This window comes from Dermacentor albipictus, chromosome 1 (genome assembly GCF_038994185.2).
Source record: "Dermacentor albipictus isolate Rhodes 1998 colony chromosome 1, USDA_Dalb.pri_finalv2, whole genome shotgun sequence".
Classification (NCBI taxonomy): domain Eukaryota; kingdom Metazoa; phylum Arthropoda; class Arachnida; order Ixodida; family Ixodidae; genus Dermacentor; species Dermacentor albipictus.
Genome location: NC_091821.1, coordinates 523,285,940 through 523,304,027, shown reverse-complemented (window position 1 = coordinate 523,304,027; position 18,088 = coordinate 523,285,940). Strand labels below are relative to the sequence as shown.

Sequence of the window (18,088 nt, the reverse complement as noted above, 5' to 3'; positions counted from 1 at the left end):
CAAGGGCTGGAGCTCGAAATCTTGGCGTTGCTGTTGAGCAAGGTTCAAAGACGGAAGAGTACAAAGAAAACCTGAATCGTCGTCAGTATCTAGTGGTGCGGGTTCGACGGGGGCGCGGGAGAGACAGTCGGCGTCAGTGTGTTTCTGGCCAGACTTATAGACGATGGTCGCATCAAATTCCTGCACCCGAAGGCTCCATCTCGCGAGACGGCCTGAAGGATCTTTGAGACTCGCCAGCCAGCAGAGGGAGTGGTGGTCGCTGACGACACGGAAGGGGCGTCGGTACAGGTATGGGCGGAACTTCTGGACAGCCCATATGACTGCCAGACATTCTTTTTCAGTTGCTGAGTAGTTTTTTTCAGCAGCAGACAAGGTTCGGCTGGCATACGCAATAACGCGCTCAACACCAGCTTGAAACTGTACGAGTGTCGCTCCGAGACCAACGTTACTAGCATCAGTATGCACTTCTGTGTCAGCCTCGGTGTCAAAGTGACCAGGGATCGGTGGTGTCTGTAGACGTTGCTGAAGGTCGTGGAAGGCATCGGATTGTGCCGGGCCCCAAACAAATGTGACGTCGTTCTTGATGAGTCGTTGCAAAGGTGCGGCAATTTCACAAAAATTGGGTACAAAACGGCGGTAATACGCGCAAAGCCCTAAAAATCGGCGGACATCGTGTTTTGTCTTCGGTATCGGGAACAGACCGACTGCCATGGCTTTGTCAGGGTCAGGGCGCACACCGGTGCTGCTGACAATATGACCTAGAAATTTGAGCTCCTCGTAGCCAAAGTGACATTTTTCGGGCTTCAGGGAGAGGCCGGCGGTGCGGATAGCTTGAAGAACCGCCTCAAGCCGCTGGATGTGTTGTTCAAACGTGGTGTAAAAAACAACGACATCGTCTAAGTAGACTAAACACGAGTTCCACTTGAGGTCAGATAAAACTGTGTCCATCATGCGTTGAAATGTGGCCGGAGCGGAACACAATCCAAAAGGGAGGACCTTAAATTGGTAGAGACCGTCGGTTGTTATAAACGCCGTTTTTTCCTGGTCCCGTTCGTCAACTTCAATTTGCCAGTACCCACTACGCAGATCCATTGAAGAAAAGTAACGGGCATGTCGCAGGCGATCCAAGGAGTCGTCAATTCGAGAAAGTGGGTAAACGTCTTTTTTCGTGACCTTGTTCAGTTTGCGGTAATCGACACAGAATCGTAGTGAACCGCCTTTCTTTTTAACTAATACAACAGGAAAAGACCAAGGACTTGTCGATGGTTGAATGACATTATCGTCGAGCATTTGTTTAACTTGATGACGAATAGCATCCTGTTCTCTTTGCGACACGCGATAAGCGTGTTGGCGAACAGGTTGGACGGTCGGTTCAGTGATGATTCTGTGTTTGATTAAAGGAGTCTGTTTGACCTTCGACGTGGTGGCGAAACAGTCGCTAAAGAACGATAGCAGAGTGAGGAGCCTCTGCTTCTCATTTTGGTCTAGCTGTGAGTTGACGTTGATGTGACTGGTCAAGTCCACATCGCTGGGTTCCGGAATCGAGATTGTCGTTACCGAAGCACAGGCGTTGGAATCGGCCACCGTTTCAAAGTAGGCCATGGTGGTATGCCTCGCAAAGTGCTTGTATTCGCCACTGAAGTTGGTAACTAGAATCGTGGTTTGCCTATGTTGGAGCTCTACGAGACCTCGTGCGACGCCGACTTCGCGATCCAGCAATATGGAGAGGTTACCTTCGGCAATGCGTATTCCTAGTTGTTCTTGGGGGCATTCAACGAGGACGAAGATGCTACTTCGAGGCGGTAACGTCACGCAGTCATCGACCACGCGTAAAGCCGCGCGGTGATGTTCATCCTCCACACTCGAATCCGAAGAAACGTAGTTAGAAAAAGTCACGAACAAGTCACTAAGGTTAATGATCGCCCCATACTCCTGGAGAACATCCATGCCCAGTATAACTAGCCGAGAACACTTGGGCAGCACAAGGAAAGACGCTGCGAAAGTCGAAGTAGAAATTGCAAGTCTGGCGGTGCATCATCCAATGGGTGACACGAGGTGTCCTCCGGCCGTAATCAGATGTGGGCCGTCCCACGCTGTCAGCACCTTGCGTAGCCGAGTGGCCAGTGAGGCACTCATAACCGAGTAGTCAGCTCCCGTATCGACAAGTGCAGTTACCGGATAACCGTCGATTGAAGCAGTAATAGCAGCAGAAGTTCTTTTTGCAGTTTCGAATGAAGGCGTCAGCGGTACGTCGCGAGGGGATGGCGTCGGCGGAGGATATTTGACGGTTCGCATGACAGCGGCCTCACCCCCGGAGGTCGCCGTTTTCAGTTTCCCCGGCGCGGGCTTCCACCGTTGACTCCAGCGGAATCAAAGGCGGGTCGAGCACGGTTTGGTGACGCGTAGCGACGAGGTGAAGGCGACCGTGACTGTCTTCGCTGTTGGGCAGGAGGTGGACCTATCTTCGTCAAAGGCCTTTGACGAAGATAGGTCCACCTATCGAAACGTTGGCCAGCCTGTCTGAGGCACTTCAACCCTGTTTTAAAAAAGTTTGTACTAAACGGTAGTACTGTTAAACCGAATAGCATGAGATCGCCCACTTACCGGTCGAAAACGGAACCCAGAGAGAGCGCGATGAAGGGGAAAAAAACATTCAGTATTTATTCACTTCGCGGGACAAAAGTGTTATTTTCGCTTGATGCCGCGGCGGCCTAGCACGAAGACCACAGCGGCCTCAAACTTGCTGAAGCTGCGTGCCAGCTTTTCAGCCAGCCCCCTCTTTTCGGCAAACACTCGCATGGCAGATTCGTCGTTCGCGTTACGTATTCTCCGTGCACGTGCGCAGTAGTGCTACAGAAGTCCCGGAGGCGCCTTTTTCATTGCCGGCTGCCAGAGTTTGGAATACTTTTCATTTGGAATAGAGTTACATTATCGAGCCGCTGCTCTCGTCGCGACGATTGCATTCACGAGGCTGACGTAACGCGCAGCTTATGCCACTGTCGGGCCTGAATCGCCCGTGCTGTCACTTTTCGTGTCGTCCTTATCACTGTCGCTAGTCGACACTTCGGCAACAACACAGGCAACGATGGCGAAAAGTCGAACCTCGTAGCCGACATGTCTTCGCGGTCGCAGCAGCGCTGCCGCGCAATTTCTTCGCATTCCAAATGCCACACATTGTAGTCAACAGCAGATCCTTGTTGCGTGCCAGCGCCGACTTCTTCGTGTCACGTTCGATAGCACGGACGATGTCTAATTTTTCTATGCTGAGCACCCGGCGTCTTCTTTATCCGAGCTTCGGAAGGACGCGAGTCGTCGTTTGGACGACGCCATTACGCTCTCTGGCACAGCGTCGAAATGATGTTGATGTTCATGTGGCTTCTCGCGCAAACGCACAGGGCGCTTGGAGGCTGTTGTTCCGATCTCTGAGGCTTGTTGTTCTGCCGGGCCGCCCGATGGAGACGGTGCACCGCCGTTCTTGCGCGACGAAAAGTTGAAACGCTACGTCTTAACCGATGCGTACGCAATACGGTGGTACGGTTTATGCGGATACAAAATACATTATGTTCAATGGCCGCTGAGTCGGGGATTTGACTTTACTACTTTTAAAACGAAACTACTGTTTAAGCGGGTACGGTTTAACGAGGTTTTACTGTAACACGGCTCGCCAAGAGACAACACGCGTCGCACCTTTCAACCTCATTTACGTCTGGGAAGTGCCAACAATGTTGTAGGCAATGCTGCCACACGAGTGCGGTGACGATGAGACTGGCGCCGAGGAATTCACGTAATGTGCAGAGGAAGCCAGGCAGCTTGCGCGTTGGCGAATCAGAGAACTACAGGAATACGATGCCCGACACTACAATCTCCGACACAGACCCGTCACATACAATATCGGTGACCAGGTGTGGGTCTGGACTCCTATTCGTCGGCGGGGGCTGTCTGAGAAGCTCCTGCGAAGATACTTCGGCCCATACACAGTTCTTCGCCGCATCAGTGATGTAATTATGAAGTTGTCCCCGACATCGCCAGCGGCATCTGCCCGAGATTGTGCACGTGCTTCGTATGAAGCCATACTTTTCCTCATGACCTCAACTTTGCACCGTCTGTGCACAGCCCAAGGAGACTAGTGCATCGGGACAATGCCTTTTTTCCAAAGGAGGGGCAAATGCCACATCCTATATGGTCGCCGCGGGTATGCGGCGACCATATAGGATGTGGCAACTTCCTCCCGCACAAAAGCTTCGATTTGTGTGAGCAAGGGGGAGTGATCAGAGAAGGCTGTCATGGAACAGAGGGACTTGTGAGCCACTGAGGGGCACCTGGTCAAATCGCGCTGCCTCCTCAAGTCGTCGTAGCTTTGGCACAAGTTTATGAGCTCTGCTACGGTGCACAGACTCTTGGCGATCAACCTTTGGAAAATGTCATCGGCGATGCCCTTCAAAATGTGCTTCAATTTGTCACTTTCGGGTGTAGAAGCATCCACACGTTTCCACAGGTCGAGAACCTCTTCGATATAATAGGCGAATGTTTCACCGAGTTGTTGCACTTGCTCACGTAACCGCTTCTCGATGCGCAACTTGTGGATGGCGGGGTGACCGAAAACAGCAACGAAACTGGTCTAGAATGTGGACCAGGGCTGAAAGTCGGCTTCGTGACTTCTAAACCACAGGTGAGCCACTCCCACAAGGTAGAAGATGACGGCATTTAACTTGGCGGTATCATCCCATTGATTGTGCAAGCTCACCCGTTTGTAGGTGGACAACCAGTCATTGACGTCCTGTTCATTCGTACTGCTGAAAACCGCTGGATGGCGTTGCGGGACAGCGCCAGAGCAGGCAGCGGAGGTTGGCGGTGACATCAGCAGGGGAGAGTTGGGCATGACGTGAGACCAAGTCCGAGACCGGAGTTCTAGAGTGTAGATGTTCTTAAATACCCCGCACCTTCCCCAATTGTAATGGGGTGTACTGAACAGTTCAGATGGTAGCATCTGTTCGTAACCGAGAAGGCAGGTGACGCAGAGCAGGAACAGCTGGTTGCTTGAATGACTCACACTCGTGCAAAGCACTAGCGATCCGGCTGGCCCACTGGTTGCACTGCAGGCATGGAACAGACGATCTGGCTGGCCTTGTTCTTGTGCTCTTCTTCATCATTACAGTAGGAACAACTCGAACCTTTGCGTCGAGTTGTTAACAAATTCGACTTCGCCCTGCCATGTGCTAGCCGCCTGGTTAGCTCAGACGGTAGAGCAGCTGCCCCGGAAAGGCGTTGGTCACAGGTTCGAGTACCGGACCGGGACAAATTTTACTTAAACTGTGACGCTTTTCTTTCGAGGAACCAGTATGGGTTTCCATTGTAGCAATTGCTGTGATTGGGTGGATGTCTCATTTTCCCTTAATTATGTGCTTCTCTCCACCTTGCAGGCTTTCGCAGCACTATTACGTCATACATGTAATTAGAAGGAGTGTGGCTTTTGGAGGCATTACTCTACCTTGAAACTAAGTTCGCATTTTGAGTTTTTGTCCTTGATCCACATGCTAAACAGTGTTCTTTGTGAGAGGCTAGTTCCAAAGAGTGACAAACATTTCTTACGTCTCTTACGTGAAACAAGGCTGCTTGTTTCAGTAGAGGGGCAAGCTGGAGTGAGAAGACAGGATCATGCAAGTCGCTGCATAAATTGCATTTAAAAAAGCACCAGTAGACCGTAGCTGGCAGTGTTATGGTAAGGTGCCTTCTTTGTACCTTGGTGAGGCATGCATATGGTGTCTGACCACAGGGTACTTATTGTTGATGAACTACTACAGCACCGCTTTCATTATATGAGCACGCTCTCTGAGAGAACTAGTATTTCTTGAACCACGAAAGGATTGCCCTTTTGAGAAGAGCCTCTTTTGCATCCTAGTCATTTAACTGACCATGAATGCTTCCTCGAGGTCTCATTACAGCAGTGATCTTATAAAAATCTTAGATGCAACAAGCTTGCACAATGACTGCAGTAAGTGTTATTTTGTAGAAAATTTTTGGCTGCATCCGTGAATCCCAAACGTGTGTGTGCAGGGCTGCAGTACGCGGGTGGGCACCTGCGGGAGCTGCGACGTGCCTTGCGCAATCCGGCTGCGCACCTGGGCCTCCTGTTTGACCAGGGCTCTAAGAGAGTGCGGCGCGCCGTGGGCCTTGGCTCAGCAGCACCAACCCTACAGCAGCACGTCCACGCACGTCTCGCCGGCCCCACTGCACTTGTGTCACGCTGCATCGAGCTCTGTGGTGGGGCTGTCGAGCATCTACTCATCAAGTACGGCCGGGACATCATTGGTGAGGCACAGCAGCACTGGCTTGGTCTTCCTGACAAAACAGGCGCCTAGAGCATACGTGGCACCAATTTGGAACAACCATAGAATGTTTCAACGTGTTTGTACAGCTGCCTTGTGACGCTGAGTTAGATCAGAGTGTACAAAACCATTTATTACATTTACAGGTTATGTGCTAGTTAGCTGCTGGAAGGCACTGGCAAAAAGAGTGTTAACGCACAGTGGCTTTTCTTTTTCTCCTGTGAAAACAGTCGTGGCAGCACAAAAACGTTTCTAACACATTGTGGTTGAGAATATTGCCAGATGTCACCACAAAATCTGTGACTGCCGTCCAAATCTTGTGTTTCGGTATTACCCACAAACTGGAATACGATTAAACCTTGCTGTAATAAAGTTGAAGGTGTACTACAATTAGTTCGTTATAACTGCGGGTGTGGGAATACTCGGATACTAGTAATACCGCAGAGCTCCTCGTGCACGAATGTGGCGACCGGCTGACCGTCCTCCATGTCTTCCTGGAGTGCCGGGAAGCCGAAAGAGACAGGAGGAAACATTTCCCGTTTGCATACCGCCATTGTATTCCCCTGCATACGGCTATGTTTCTTTGTAAAGAACCGCTTTTTAAGACCAAAGCAGTCCTCGCTTTCTTAAAAGATGTTGTACTACATGTTACAAGCCCATTCATTTCGTAGCGCATCCTCTTTCCAGAGGATATCGCTAGGATAGATTCTCTGTATAGCACATGCCTCTAGGCCCTTGGGTTTCAAGGGCCCCGGGGAGGCAGTAGTGCTCTAGACTATTTTATGCATCTAGATAATCGCATATTTTATATATTGCATCATTCTTTCTCAATGCCTTCTAATGTTCATAGTACACGTGAAGTGAAGTGAAGTTTATTCTTCTTTTCAAGGAAAAGAGGGGACCGGGACAAAAGGCGGTATGGCCTGATGAGGTCCCGGCACCCATACAGCTGGCAGTAACAATATAAATGAAAAAAATATATATACATAGAAGGTGCGACAAATATGTCAAAACAACGCTACAATGCGCACAGTGAAACTTAATTCGGCAAAAATACAAACATGTGCAAGGTTATATGCAAGCACATAAAGTTATACACGTACACATGCAATGCGTACTTGGCTGGTGAATTAAGACACGAAAACATGGAACTGCAGCAAACTATTGTTGCTTGTCCGCAACAAAAATAGAAAGAAACATATGTGTACAGAGACGGTAGATGCATTTTCTTACATTTGAATTTCGCCTTCAATCAAACGTTGTTTCATGTTTTTCTTGAACACATTTTTAGATAAAAAGAAATCATCTCTAAAGGGAAATTTGTTGAGGGCGTTAGGCACTTGAAAATTTAGCTTTTGTTTACCATAATTCGTGCGTGTTCGTGGTACACGTAGTTTTACCTCACGAAAGATGTAATTTATAGTACTGTCAGCAATAGAGTACAAACTGTTTCTATGAATGTATTGTAACAGCCGTAAATAATACACTTGTTCATCTTGTAGTATGCTATGTTCAACAAACAAGGGTTGTGTACGTAATTTATGTGGTGCGCCGCAATAGCGGCGCACCACATAAAACCACATAAAACCACATAAAACCAGCAAGGTATCATGGCCGCAATAGCCCTCAATAGCACGCAAGGCTCTTTTTTGTAGCAGTAGTAGTTTATGGTAATTTGAAGTAGTCGTACTCCATACAAGATTACAATATGACAGTTTTGAGAAAAACAGTGCGTTATACATGGACACCTTTAACCAAACAGGTAAGAGTTTAGAAATCCTAAAGAGCAGACTAACAATTTTGCTTAGTTCAGAAGCAAGTTTTGAGACATGGAAAGACCAAGAGAGATTTTCAATAAACCACACACCAAGGAATTTTTTAGAAGAAACCTGACTGATTTGTGTATTATCATAATAAATCTGTATAGAATAACGTTCCACGGTGTTGATCGGCTTGAAAAGGATATATTTTGTTTTATTTATATTTAAACTAAGCTTATTTACGTGTAACCAATCACGATGCTTCAGTAAATAAGTGTTAACCATACTTCAGAGGGTGAGTAATGAGCGGGAGGAAAAGAAAAGATTTGTGTCGTCAGCGTACATTACCAGATCTGGAGAATTCTATATATCGGCTAGGTAATTGATATATGTAATGAATAATAAAGGCCCTAGTATTGATCGCTGCGGGACACCATGCATTATTGTCTGTGTATCGGAGGAGATGTTATTTGTTCGTACGTATTGGGACCTATTACACAGGTAACCTTTCAACAGGTTCAGCGCAATACCGCGAACCCCTTAGCCACAAAGCGTCTTAAGGAGGGTATCATGATGTACGCAATCAAAGGCCTTGCAAAAATCTAAAAATAGACCAAGTGTATATTTTTTACCTTCAATGTTATCTATTATTTTGTCTTTAACAACTAATAGCGCTTGTTCCGTGGACCTATTTTTTATAAACCCATACTGTGAATCAGCAATGACATTGTATTTATGGAGAAAATTGGCCATCCTTGAATTAATAACGCATTCAAAAATTTTTGATAGAACAGGTAATACCGAAATAGGTCGGTAATTAGGCAGTTTATTTATGTCACCACCTTTATATATTTGAACCACTCGGGCCAATTTTAATTTGTCCGGAACAACACCTGTTGACAACATAAGGTTTATAATGTGTGACAAGACATCGCATATAACGTTGCATACATACTTCAGGGGAATTACTTTTATATCATCATATCCAGCGGATACATCATTCTTTAAAGATAATATTAATGTACAGTAGCTACTTCTTGAGGGGTTGCTGGTGCGAGTGCTATAGAATTCAGTAATGGAGTGGTGAGGTCCATAAAACTATCAACCGGAGTATGCGTAGAAAGATTTGGTGAACCGACATTAATAAAGTAGTCATTCAGGGCGTTTGATAGCTCACGGCCCGTTAATTTACCATTAGTTGTAATTATTTCACTAAGTTGTGTGCATTTTGTTTTATTCTTCAAGTTATTAACCTCTTGCCAAACCTTACGACTATCATTTTGAATACGAGAAAAATGACTTATATAATAATTAGATTTAGCATTTTTTAAGTCTTAGTTAAGTTTATTTCTGAATTGTTTAAATTGACAAAGCAGAGCTAGATCTCTGCTATGGAGGAACTCATGATACATTTTATTTTTCTTTCTTATCCTTGCGTAAAGTGATTTGTTCGTCCAAGGCTTCTTAAACTTCTTAACATTAGTTTTTCTCTCTATTTGTGTTAAAGCTGCGTTATATTGGGTTAAGAAAATATCAACTCAGAATATGCTGTATTAACTCCAGATATCTCGTATATAGATCCCCAGTTAGTACCTTCGATTAGTTCACGAAGCTCGTTCAGAGCAAAATCATTAATATCTCTGGTCATATGCGTAACAGCATTTGTTAGTTGGTTTAATTACGTCTTTCCCAATAGTCATTCCCGTTATTTTATTACTCCTACATTTTATGGAATTTGGATCAACTCTTTTAGGCCCCTTTACAGCCAAGGCACATTAAGATCACAGAACCCATCTGTCCACTGCGAACTCATTAACATCAGCATGGCGCTCTTTGGCCACACCTGACCCTTGCGCCATTAAGCACCAAGCATCATCATCAACATTACCACTTGTCATGGCGCTCCTTGGCCAAACCTGGCCCTTGCGCCATAAAACACCACACATCATCATCTCCACTTGCACGAAGCCGCCCAAGTGAGCATTTCATTTAGTTTGCGGCACAAAAGGAGCACGCCATGGACAGGCAGGCCCAGCTGACGTGGACTGCGAGTGCTCACCTCCCCCCCCCCCCAAATCAGCCCAATGTGGGAAACGTGCTCAAGAGTGCCCTCTGAATGGCTGCCAGTATGCTTATTAGCCTAGTCTAGATGCTCATACTGTGACCAGAGATGGTGCATGCGCACCTGTATATTTAGGGAATGCGTACTGTGCCCCATGACAGTGGCCCCTTTCCATTCTTTGCATACCTCACTGCATAACACGGCTGTATTGCGGCAAAGCTGACCAGTCAAGTTCGAATTATCCGGCGAAGGCCAATTTTGAGATCGAAATAATGGAGGTTTGAGCCCATAGAAATGTTTGGGCACTGGCCAGGACCATTCATTCGGATCAAATTAACCAAAAAATCTAAATAAGGGAAGTCTACTTTGATCACGCGTGTATTTGTTGAAACAGCTTCAGCACCTGCAGCAAATGACACCGTGTTCATAGCTGCACTTTTCTCCTCGGTTTCCAAGGGCCACGAGCTGCACAGCTGCTACACTGCACAATGTGAATCGATGGAACACTGGTTGAGAAACGCAGCCAAACCAGAGAAACCAGAGATGTACAGTAAACGATAAACTCTTCTCGAATGACTCCACCTGCTGATGCAGTTCACTGCATTCTGGCACTTGGGAGAGCTCAGGGTCACGGTAGCGAATGTCGGCCACAGTGGCCACATTCCAGCTGTTGTGGAAGGCAATCAATTTGTAGTTTTCCATTGCAGCGACCCTCATAATTCAGTCTATTCTTCAGACATAAAGGCCTCCCAAATTACTTGGCCGCACATTTTATGAACTGCATCTAAACGTGAGCCTAAGAATTCTGCCCTTCAACCGGCAGGCAAGCACAGCAGCTGGGTCACATAGTCGCAATATTGACATGTGTGCTTGTTTATCCTTTTCTGGTGCCTGCTGTTCACCGGCTAACAAATGTTAAACGTTATCACAGTGCAGGACGCACATGCACATATCGGAAGTTTCTCTAATGTTATAGATGGTTCTGTCCATTCTTTGTTGTTGCTGCGCGAAAAGAATAGTGTAGTACTTACTGGAAGACCCGCGGCCACCAGCGGTTACTCTGGAACCTCAGGTGACCTATGTAAAATCAAATCAAATCATGTTTATTCATTACAAAAAAGGAAACGGTAACATTTTTGTTTTACAGATGAGGGCTGACACACTTGAGCTGAAAGATCAGATTTTCGCCGACTGTGTTTGCTCCTGTCATTGTGCTTTCAGTGTAACCTGGTTTCCTGGCCACGGGTTCGCCCAATAAAAAGTTAGTTTCCCCATTTACAGTTTTGCTACTGTGCTCTTGGCCATCGCCAGTGTGTGACATCTGGTGGAGGTGCTTTGGGTTCATCTACCCGACACCACTGACAAGCCGTGATCCAAGCCCAGACCGTGATGCAACGCCAATGCCATCCTGAACCATCGAGCAAGCCACAGGCTGCAAAACCTGCTCCCGGAATTTGGACTTGTACCTGAGACAACCAAGAAGATTGTGGCCAAGTCTACAACCCCAATAGCAGACCCAGCGTCCCCCATCATGCTGTAACAGCCCAGGGAGCCACCAGCCTTCTGTGGATCATTTAAAAACCTGGAAAACTGGCTGGAAACATACAAAAGGGTCGCTGAATTCAACAACTGGAACTCCAACGACAAGCTGCGGCATGCGTACTTCACCTTAGAAGACGACGCCAGGACATGGTTTGTGAACCGGGAATCGACCCTGACTAAAGACCTGTTCCGCAAGGGCTTCCTGCAGACGTTCACGAACATCCTGCACAAGAAGCAAGCCCAGGCTCTACTGGAAACCTGCATGCAGCTGCTGATCAAGAACATTGTGATCTTTACAGAGGAGATGACTTGCTTCTTCCGCCACGCTGACCCCAACATGTCTGAGGAAAAGAAAGTTCGGTTCTTGATGCAGGGTGTGAAACCACAACTATTTGCCGGATTGATGCACAACCTGCCCACGACTGCCGCACAATTTGTTTCCAAGGCCTCAAACATTCAGAAGACGTTCGGTATGCAGACAAGGCAATATAACCACCTAACGCTGACTGCCAACTACACCGATGTTCAAGCACTTGGCAGCAACAACCTGCGAGAGTTCATCAGAGAGGTCGTGCAAGGAACTGCAGAAGCTCCTTCCAAGGTCGCAGCCTCAAGTGGCCTCAATGGCCAACATCTTCAAAGAAGAGGTTCAGCGATCACTTGGGGTTACTGAAATGCAACCACCAGTGCCACATCCCCAGCCAGAAGCTATGACATACGCCGCCGTCGCCCGTTCCCCAGATCCCCCTCTGTGCCTGCACCCCATGACGCCGCAATTCCGTCATCCACCACCTCCGCCACCAGCACGCCCACCTGTTGCCTAGTGCAGCTACCCGAGTCAGATGGACATTTGGCACGCTTCAACCACTGCCCACTCTGCTACCACTGCGGTGAAGTCGGCCATGTCTACCGCCGATGTCCATGCCGCGACTTGGGACTACGAGGGTTCGCCGTCAATGCACCACACCCACAGCAAGGTGATCGGCCATGTGATATCGTCGACTACATCGCAGCCACCCAGTTTAATCCCCAATGACCTTCCCGTTCGCCGAAACCTGGACGTTACCCTTTTTTACAGCGCCAATAACATACTGGCCCAGCCTGGGGCTGGTCCGTCGGCCCATATCCGGAAAACTAAAAGCTGCAACCGACGAAGGTGCGGTTGCTCACCATGGAGCTCACGAAGGTCATCTGACCATACCTCGATGACCCACTTACTACAATGCCCCGATGCTGCATTATTGGTTATAACGATGAAGCCTGGCTGCTGGGTGTCCGAGCCGAAAGTAGTGAAATGTGAAATCCTTGAAAAGAAAAAAAGTTGGGGTGTGCGTATACTCGAATATATGAATACAAATCAAATTGTAACTTCTAGAATAGTTTGATTCGCGAATGGAATCTTAACTATTCAGTTACTCAAGTATTCAATATATTCGGCGAGCCTATTTGGCGGGTAATATGCGAAACAGATTTCAGTTCTACTCTTCCATTATGGTCTAGCGCACAGACTCTAAATACGCAAAGTTTGAATGTCACGAACCTGATAGCACACAAGTCTGATCTTGACAGAGCCAAACCGTGAAACTCAACTAAAACACCCATTTGTTTGCACCGCTCGCACAGGCTGCACCATGCGTCATTTCCTTCACAAGCAAAACTTGCAGACACGCTTGAGAGGGATCTGAGACTGCAATTCCCGAGCACAAAATGAAAGCGCATCATTGTGAATCGCAAAACCGCGCACCACGGGCAGTGTGCTGCGTCGCTTCACTGCATGGCTGGCGCGAGCAGCAGTCGTGCCACCTCTCGGCTGCAGAGCCAACAAATATCTCTCCTACTTTTGCAAGCGTCATAGAGGCGGTGCCAGTTTCTCGTCCTCCGTTTCCCATGCGCGCTCCGCGTCGTTGGCTGTTGGCACCGTTTCGCCGGGCGATCCGAAACCATCAAGGCCCTCGTTACCTGAACCAAGCCGATGTGTTCTGCTCCCAGATTTCATCTGCGTTGTCTGTCAGATGATCCTGCTCTCGGTCGGGGGCGACATGACTGAACAAACGAAAAGTGTTTTTGCAAACACTTCATAAAGAACTCGGCCCAAGAGGCAATGTGCAAACGCTGTGATACGAAACTTCGAATGTCATCGAGTACGACGATGCCACTTGCGAAACCATCTCAAGAACAAGCATTTTTCTTTGCACAGTGTGTTTTTGAGAGACAGCGGGAAGCAAGGAAGATCAGGCGGTGCACAGCTACTCATCAAAAGTGCACTGAAGTCGGGCAAGGACCTATCGCAGCACGAGAGAACGGCAATAACCACCAAGATTGCCCTAATGCTTGCTGTCTACCTTCAGTCTTACATCTGTGGCAAAAATCGAGGTTGCAAACAGCTGATAAATCACATGGAGCCATTGTACAAGATACCCAGCCGGACAACCTTTTCGAGGACAATCATCCCGGAGTTGTACACAGACACAGTCTTGGTTGTCAAGGAGAGAATACATGCAAACTTCCAGGAACGCATAGAATCGATCTTGTTTACAAGTGACTTGTGGACACCAAGGCCTAATCACAACTACATCATCCTCACCTGCCCCTGCTTAACCTCCAACTTTGAGATGAGAAGCTTTGCATTAGACAACCGGAGTGTGACCGAGAGCCACACTTCTTGCAACATCCTGGAGCACCTGCAAGCAATGATGGATAACTGGGAGCTTCCACTGCAGGATGTGCCAATCTATGTGGTGACGGACAATGCATGAAACTTCCGTGCAGCCCTTAGAGGCATTTCTTGCGTCCCAGTGCAGTGTATGGGCCATACACTGCAACTAGCTATAAAAGATGCCAGGGAAAAAACAGCAGGAATTCCTGCCATTCTCAAGAAGTGTCGCGCAATTGTTGGTCATTACAAACACGGTGCCCAAGCTGCGGCAAGACTGCAGTATTGCCAGCAACAGATGGAGCTCTCAGTTTTGGTACTTGTTCGAGACGTGGAAACAAGATGCAACAGTGAGCATGACATGCTTTCGCGTATTGTTCAGCTGAAAGGAGCCGTCTGTTTAGAGCTTGCCACCTCTGAGACAAGTGTTCCCGACTTGACACGACACGAGTGAAAAGCAGTGACTGGGCTCGTCAAAGTTCTTGAACCAAACACATTGGCAACCAAAGATTTTAGTGGCCAGAAGCATGCAACGTTGTCGTTAGTAGTACCCTTTCTTTGTGGCTTTGTGGAACACAAATGGTCCTGAAAGACTGCGTTGCAGCCGATGATGACACCTCAGAGTTTGCAAGAATCTTGCTAAAAAGCATGAGGACAAGGTTTTCAGGGGACGAGTAAAAGGAATATGTGTTGGCAACCGCCTATGACCCAAGGTTTAAGCACCTCTTCTGTGCTCAAATGTTCCAGGAAACAAGGCTCTTGGAGCTTGCACGAACTGAGTTGCAGAACTCTCCAGGAGAAGCATCAAGTTACTGTACTGAAGCGTCAACATGTATAGCTCACAAGGAACACTCCAGCAGTATCTGGGACAGCAGTGAGAAGCTGGCAGTGTCATCAGAAAGAACACACTCCTCCAAAACAGCCAACATCGAGGAGTTTCAGCGGTACGTTCGAGAGCCCACTTACATTAAGCACCAAGACCCTCAAGCATTCTGGAAAGAAACAGCAATAAACACTTCCCAGGACTGTGCAAGATGGCCATGAAATACATGGGCATTCCAGCAATAAGTGTACCAAGCAAAAAGTTGTTTTCGACAGCTGGCAATATTGTTACGGTCTGGAGGGAAAAGTTGATCCCACTTCACGTACAACAGCTACCTTTCTTTCATGAGAATTTGTAAATATTCAAGCGTCTATTAAATGATTTTGTTATTCAATATTCGATTCAATATCTGGCTTCTTTTTCGTCATTCGATTTGGTATTTGATTCGAGACCTACTATTCGGCATTCGCACACCCCTGAAAAATAAAGGAAACGAGAAATGCGAGCCACTGCACGACGGGCCGCTGCTCCACCAGCTGCCGCGCACTCATTTTCCAGCCATCTCCGCACGCCTCGCTCCCGTCACCCTTCAACCCCTCCGAAAACGAATGGCCTGCACCCATAGCTCTATGCCACCCCACTCTCTGAAACACGAATGGACCGCACCAACTGTGCTACTCCCAGGTTGCTCACATGTTGCTCGCTGGCTCCTCATTCATCGCAGTTCTGCAAACAGCTTACTCACTCGCATTCATCTTTGTTGGTTGCATCAAAATCATTCCTAGTCATGCGGTTTCTCAGCATCGTTTGACTTTCTACCAAAACGGAAGATGGCTGATCCACCCGCTGATCATCGGTAATTCACGACATTGCCAGTGAAAAGAAAGCGCGCAGCTACAGATTTAGAAACTAAGTGCTTCTAACCGATGAGGTGATCGTCGCGAACGTGCTTGTATCAGATAGCGATGGCGATGACGGCACCAATGACGCGGTAGGGCAGGCTGCCTCAACGCTGCCCTCACAGGAGGGCCGGCAGATGATTTAGTCCCTCTGGGACTTCGTTTTCGTGAGGAACCTTCCACTGCACTACGTGGAGCACGTGGATACCTTACAGAAGGATGTCACCAAGCTTCATGTAAAGCATCCAAGGCTGATGGACGTAGGGTTTTCTCATGCAAGCCAGTGAGAAGTACATGGCGAGAAGCTTGTGGCGATCTTGCCTCAGCGTTTCTTCTGGATTTCTAAAGCTGACGGGCAGCTGCGGCAGCCTTCTTGCAATATTTAAAAGGCCCGTTTTGGGGCCACCAAAGCGATGCCTTGGTGGTGCTTGCATATCGCTTGCCACCCATGACCCCTCTTTGCAGTTGTTATAGCAGTGCCATTCTTTAACACCAATAGCCGCGGCTTGTTACACACGATCGGAGCACCCAGGAAGCAATTAAACGAGTGAACACAATCAACAGCCAGATGGAGGAAGGTGGTGGGGAGAGGCACTGGCCTACTCGCCATTATAATTTTCTCACAACAGCTATGCCATCCCCATATTTATATTTTTTCATGCAATCCGCTTATAACAATTATCGGTTATAACAAGTGGGTTCAACTATATGGCGAAGTGTGTTTGTATGCGATTTCAGTATAACGAAATTTCGCTTCCACAGCAAAGGATTGCTGAAACAATAAATGGAAACTTCTGCGGACGCAGATGGCCAAATTATTGAATTACAAGCAACTCCTTGCCAACGCACCTCGTAAATTGCGCACAACGCGACGAGAGTTGCCACCGAAGTGGAGTTTTTTTTTTTCAAAGTTTTCAAAGTTTTATTTCATCTCTCAACTAAGAGAAAGGGGGTGGCGGGAAAAAGCTGCATTACTGCAGCTTGACTAAGCCCGGCCCCCTGTGGTACAATTCGACAGTGTGCAGCAGTAGTATAGGTACATAAGTCAAGGCACTTAACAGGCAATGTGAAAAAAAAAGGTAACATGGACGTGCAGGCAGTATTTTTTTTTCTTCTGCAGAACAACAAAAGAAATTGAAGAAAATAGAATTACATACGAAATAATTTCAGAAAAATAAGCTGTGAATACAGTTAAAAAATGAACAAAGATTGAATACATCAGATGTATCAAACTCGATATAAATAGACAACATAAGCATATGTGCATACATACACATATACATACACTGATACTAATGTATACCAATACAAACCTACGTACTAATATGTATACAATAATCCAATACAAGTACAGAAATCACACAGCGGGATTTTTCGAGAGGAAGTAAGTGAAAAAAGAACGAGGAGACATAGTATCCGGGTTTAATCCACTTGTAGTTAGGGTATTTAGTAGATCAGCTATGCGGTAGGACATAGATTGATGTCCATAATTAGTACGACAAAAGCTTGTTAACCAAATGTCGGTATGTCTCGTGTTATAGGGAATTTCGCGACGATTCAGGTTAAACAAGTTTACATAATCAACATTTCCCCTTCTCAACGTTGTTCTGTACAGGCATGCTAGACGAAATGAATAAATGAATTCAACCGGCATTATTTTGTATTCGTTAAAATATTTAGACGTGTGTTCTTTGGAGGAAAGATTAGCTACAGCACGAATTGCTCGTTTTTGACATAATTTTACTTTAGCGATGTTTTGTTTTGATGTCGTTGCCCAGACCAGGTGACAGTAATTTAGTGTAGAAAGAAAAAGTGAGTTATATACAGTTCGTTTCACAGTGGTAGGCAAGACATGTCGGTGTCTATGCAACAGTCCCGTTATTCTGTTTAGCTTTCCGCAAAGAGATTCCACATGTTTGTTCCAAATCAGATTTTCTGAAAATATAACTCCTAGTGTTTTAACCTCGTTAAAATTTTAATTTCCTCACTTTTTAAATACAGCCTGTCTTCAAGATTTAGGGCC

The 18,088-nt window shown here is 46.9% G+C and overlaps 1 protein-coding gene and 1 long non-coding RNA gene across 5 annotated transcripts in view; one reads left to right on the top strand and one right to left on the bottom strand.

The window, feature by feature from the left end:
- LOC139054912 (uncharacterized) overlaps positions 1-18,088 on the bottom strand; it is a 152,061-nt gene that overhangs the window by 42,785 nt on the left and 91,188 nt on the right. The gene's annotated exons all lie outside the window — the stretch shown is intronic.
- Positions 1-18,088, top strand: part of LOC135908127 (very long-chain specific acyl-CoA dehydrogenase, mitochondrial-like) — a 460,653-nt gene that overhangs the window by 417,401 nt on the left and 25,164 nt on the right. For all 4 annotated transcript variants that reach the window (XM_065439879.2, XM_065439881.2, XM_065439880.2 and 1 more), the window contains one exon: positions 6,055-6,309. In XM_065439879.2, the coding sequence (XP_065295951.1) occupies positions 6,055-6,309 (255 nt within the window). The remainder of the gene's footprint in view (positions 1-6,054; positions 6,310-18,088) is intronic.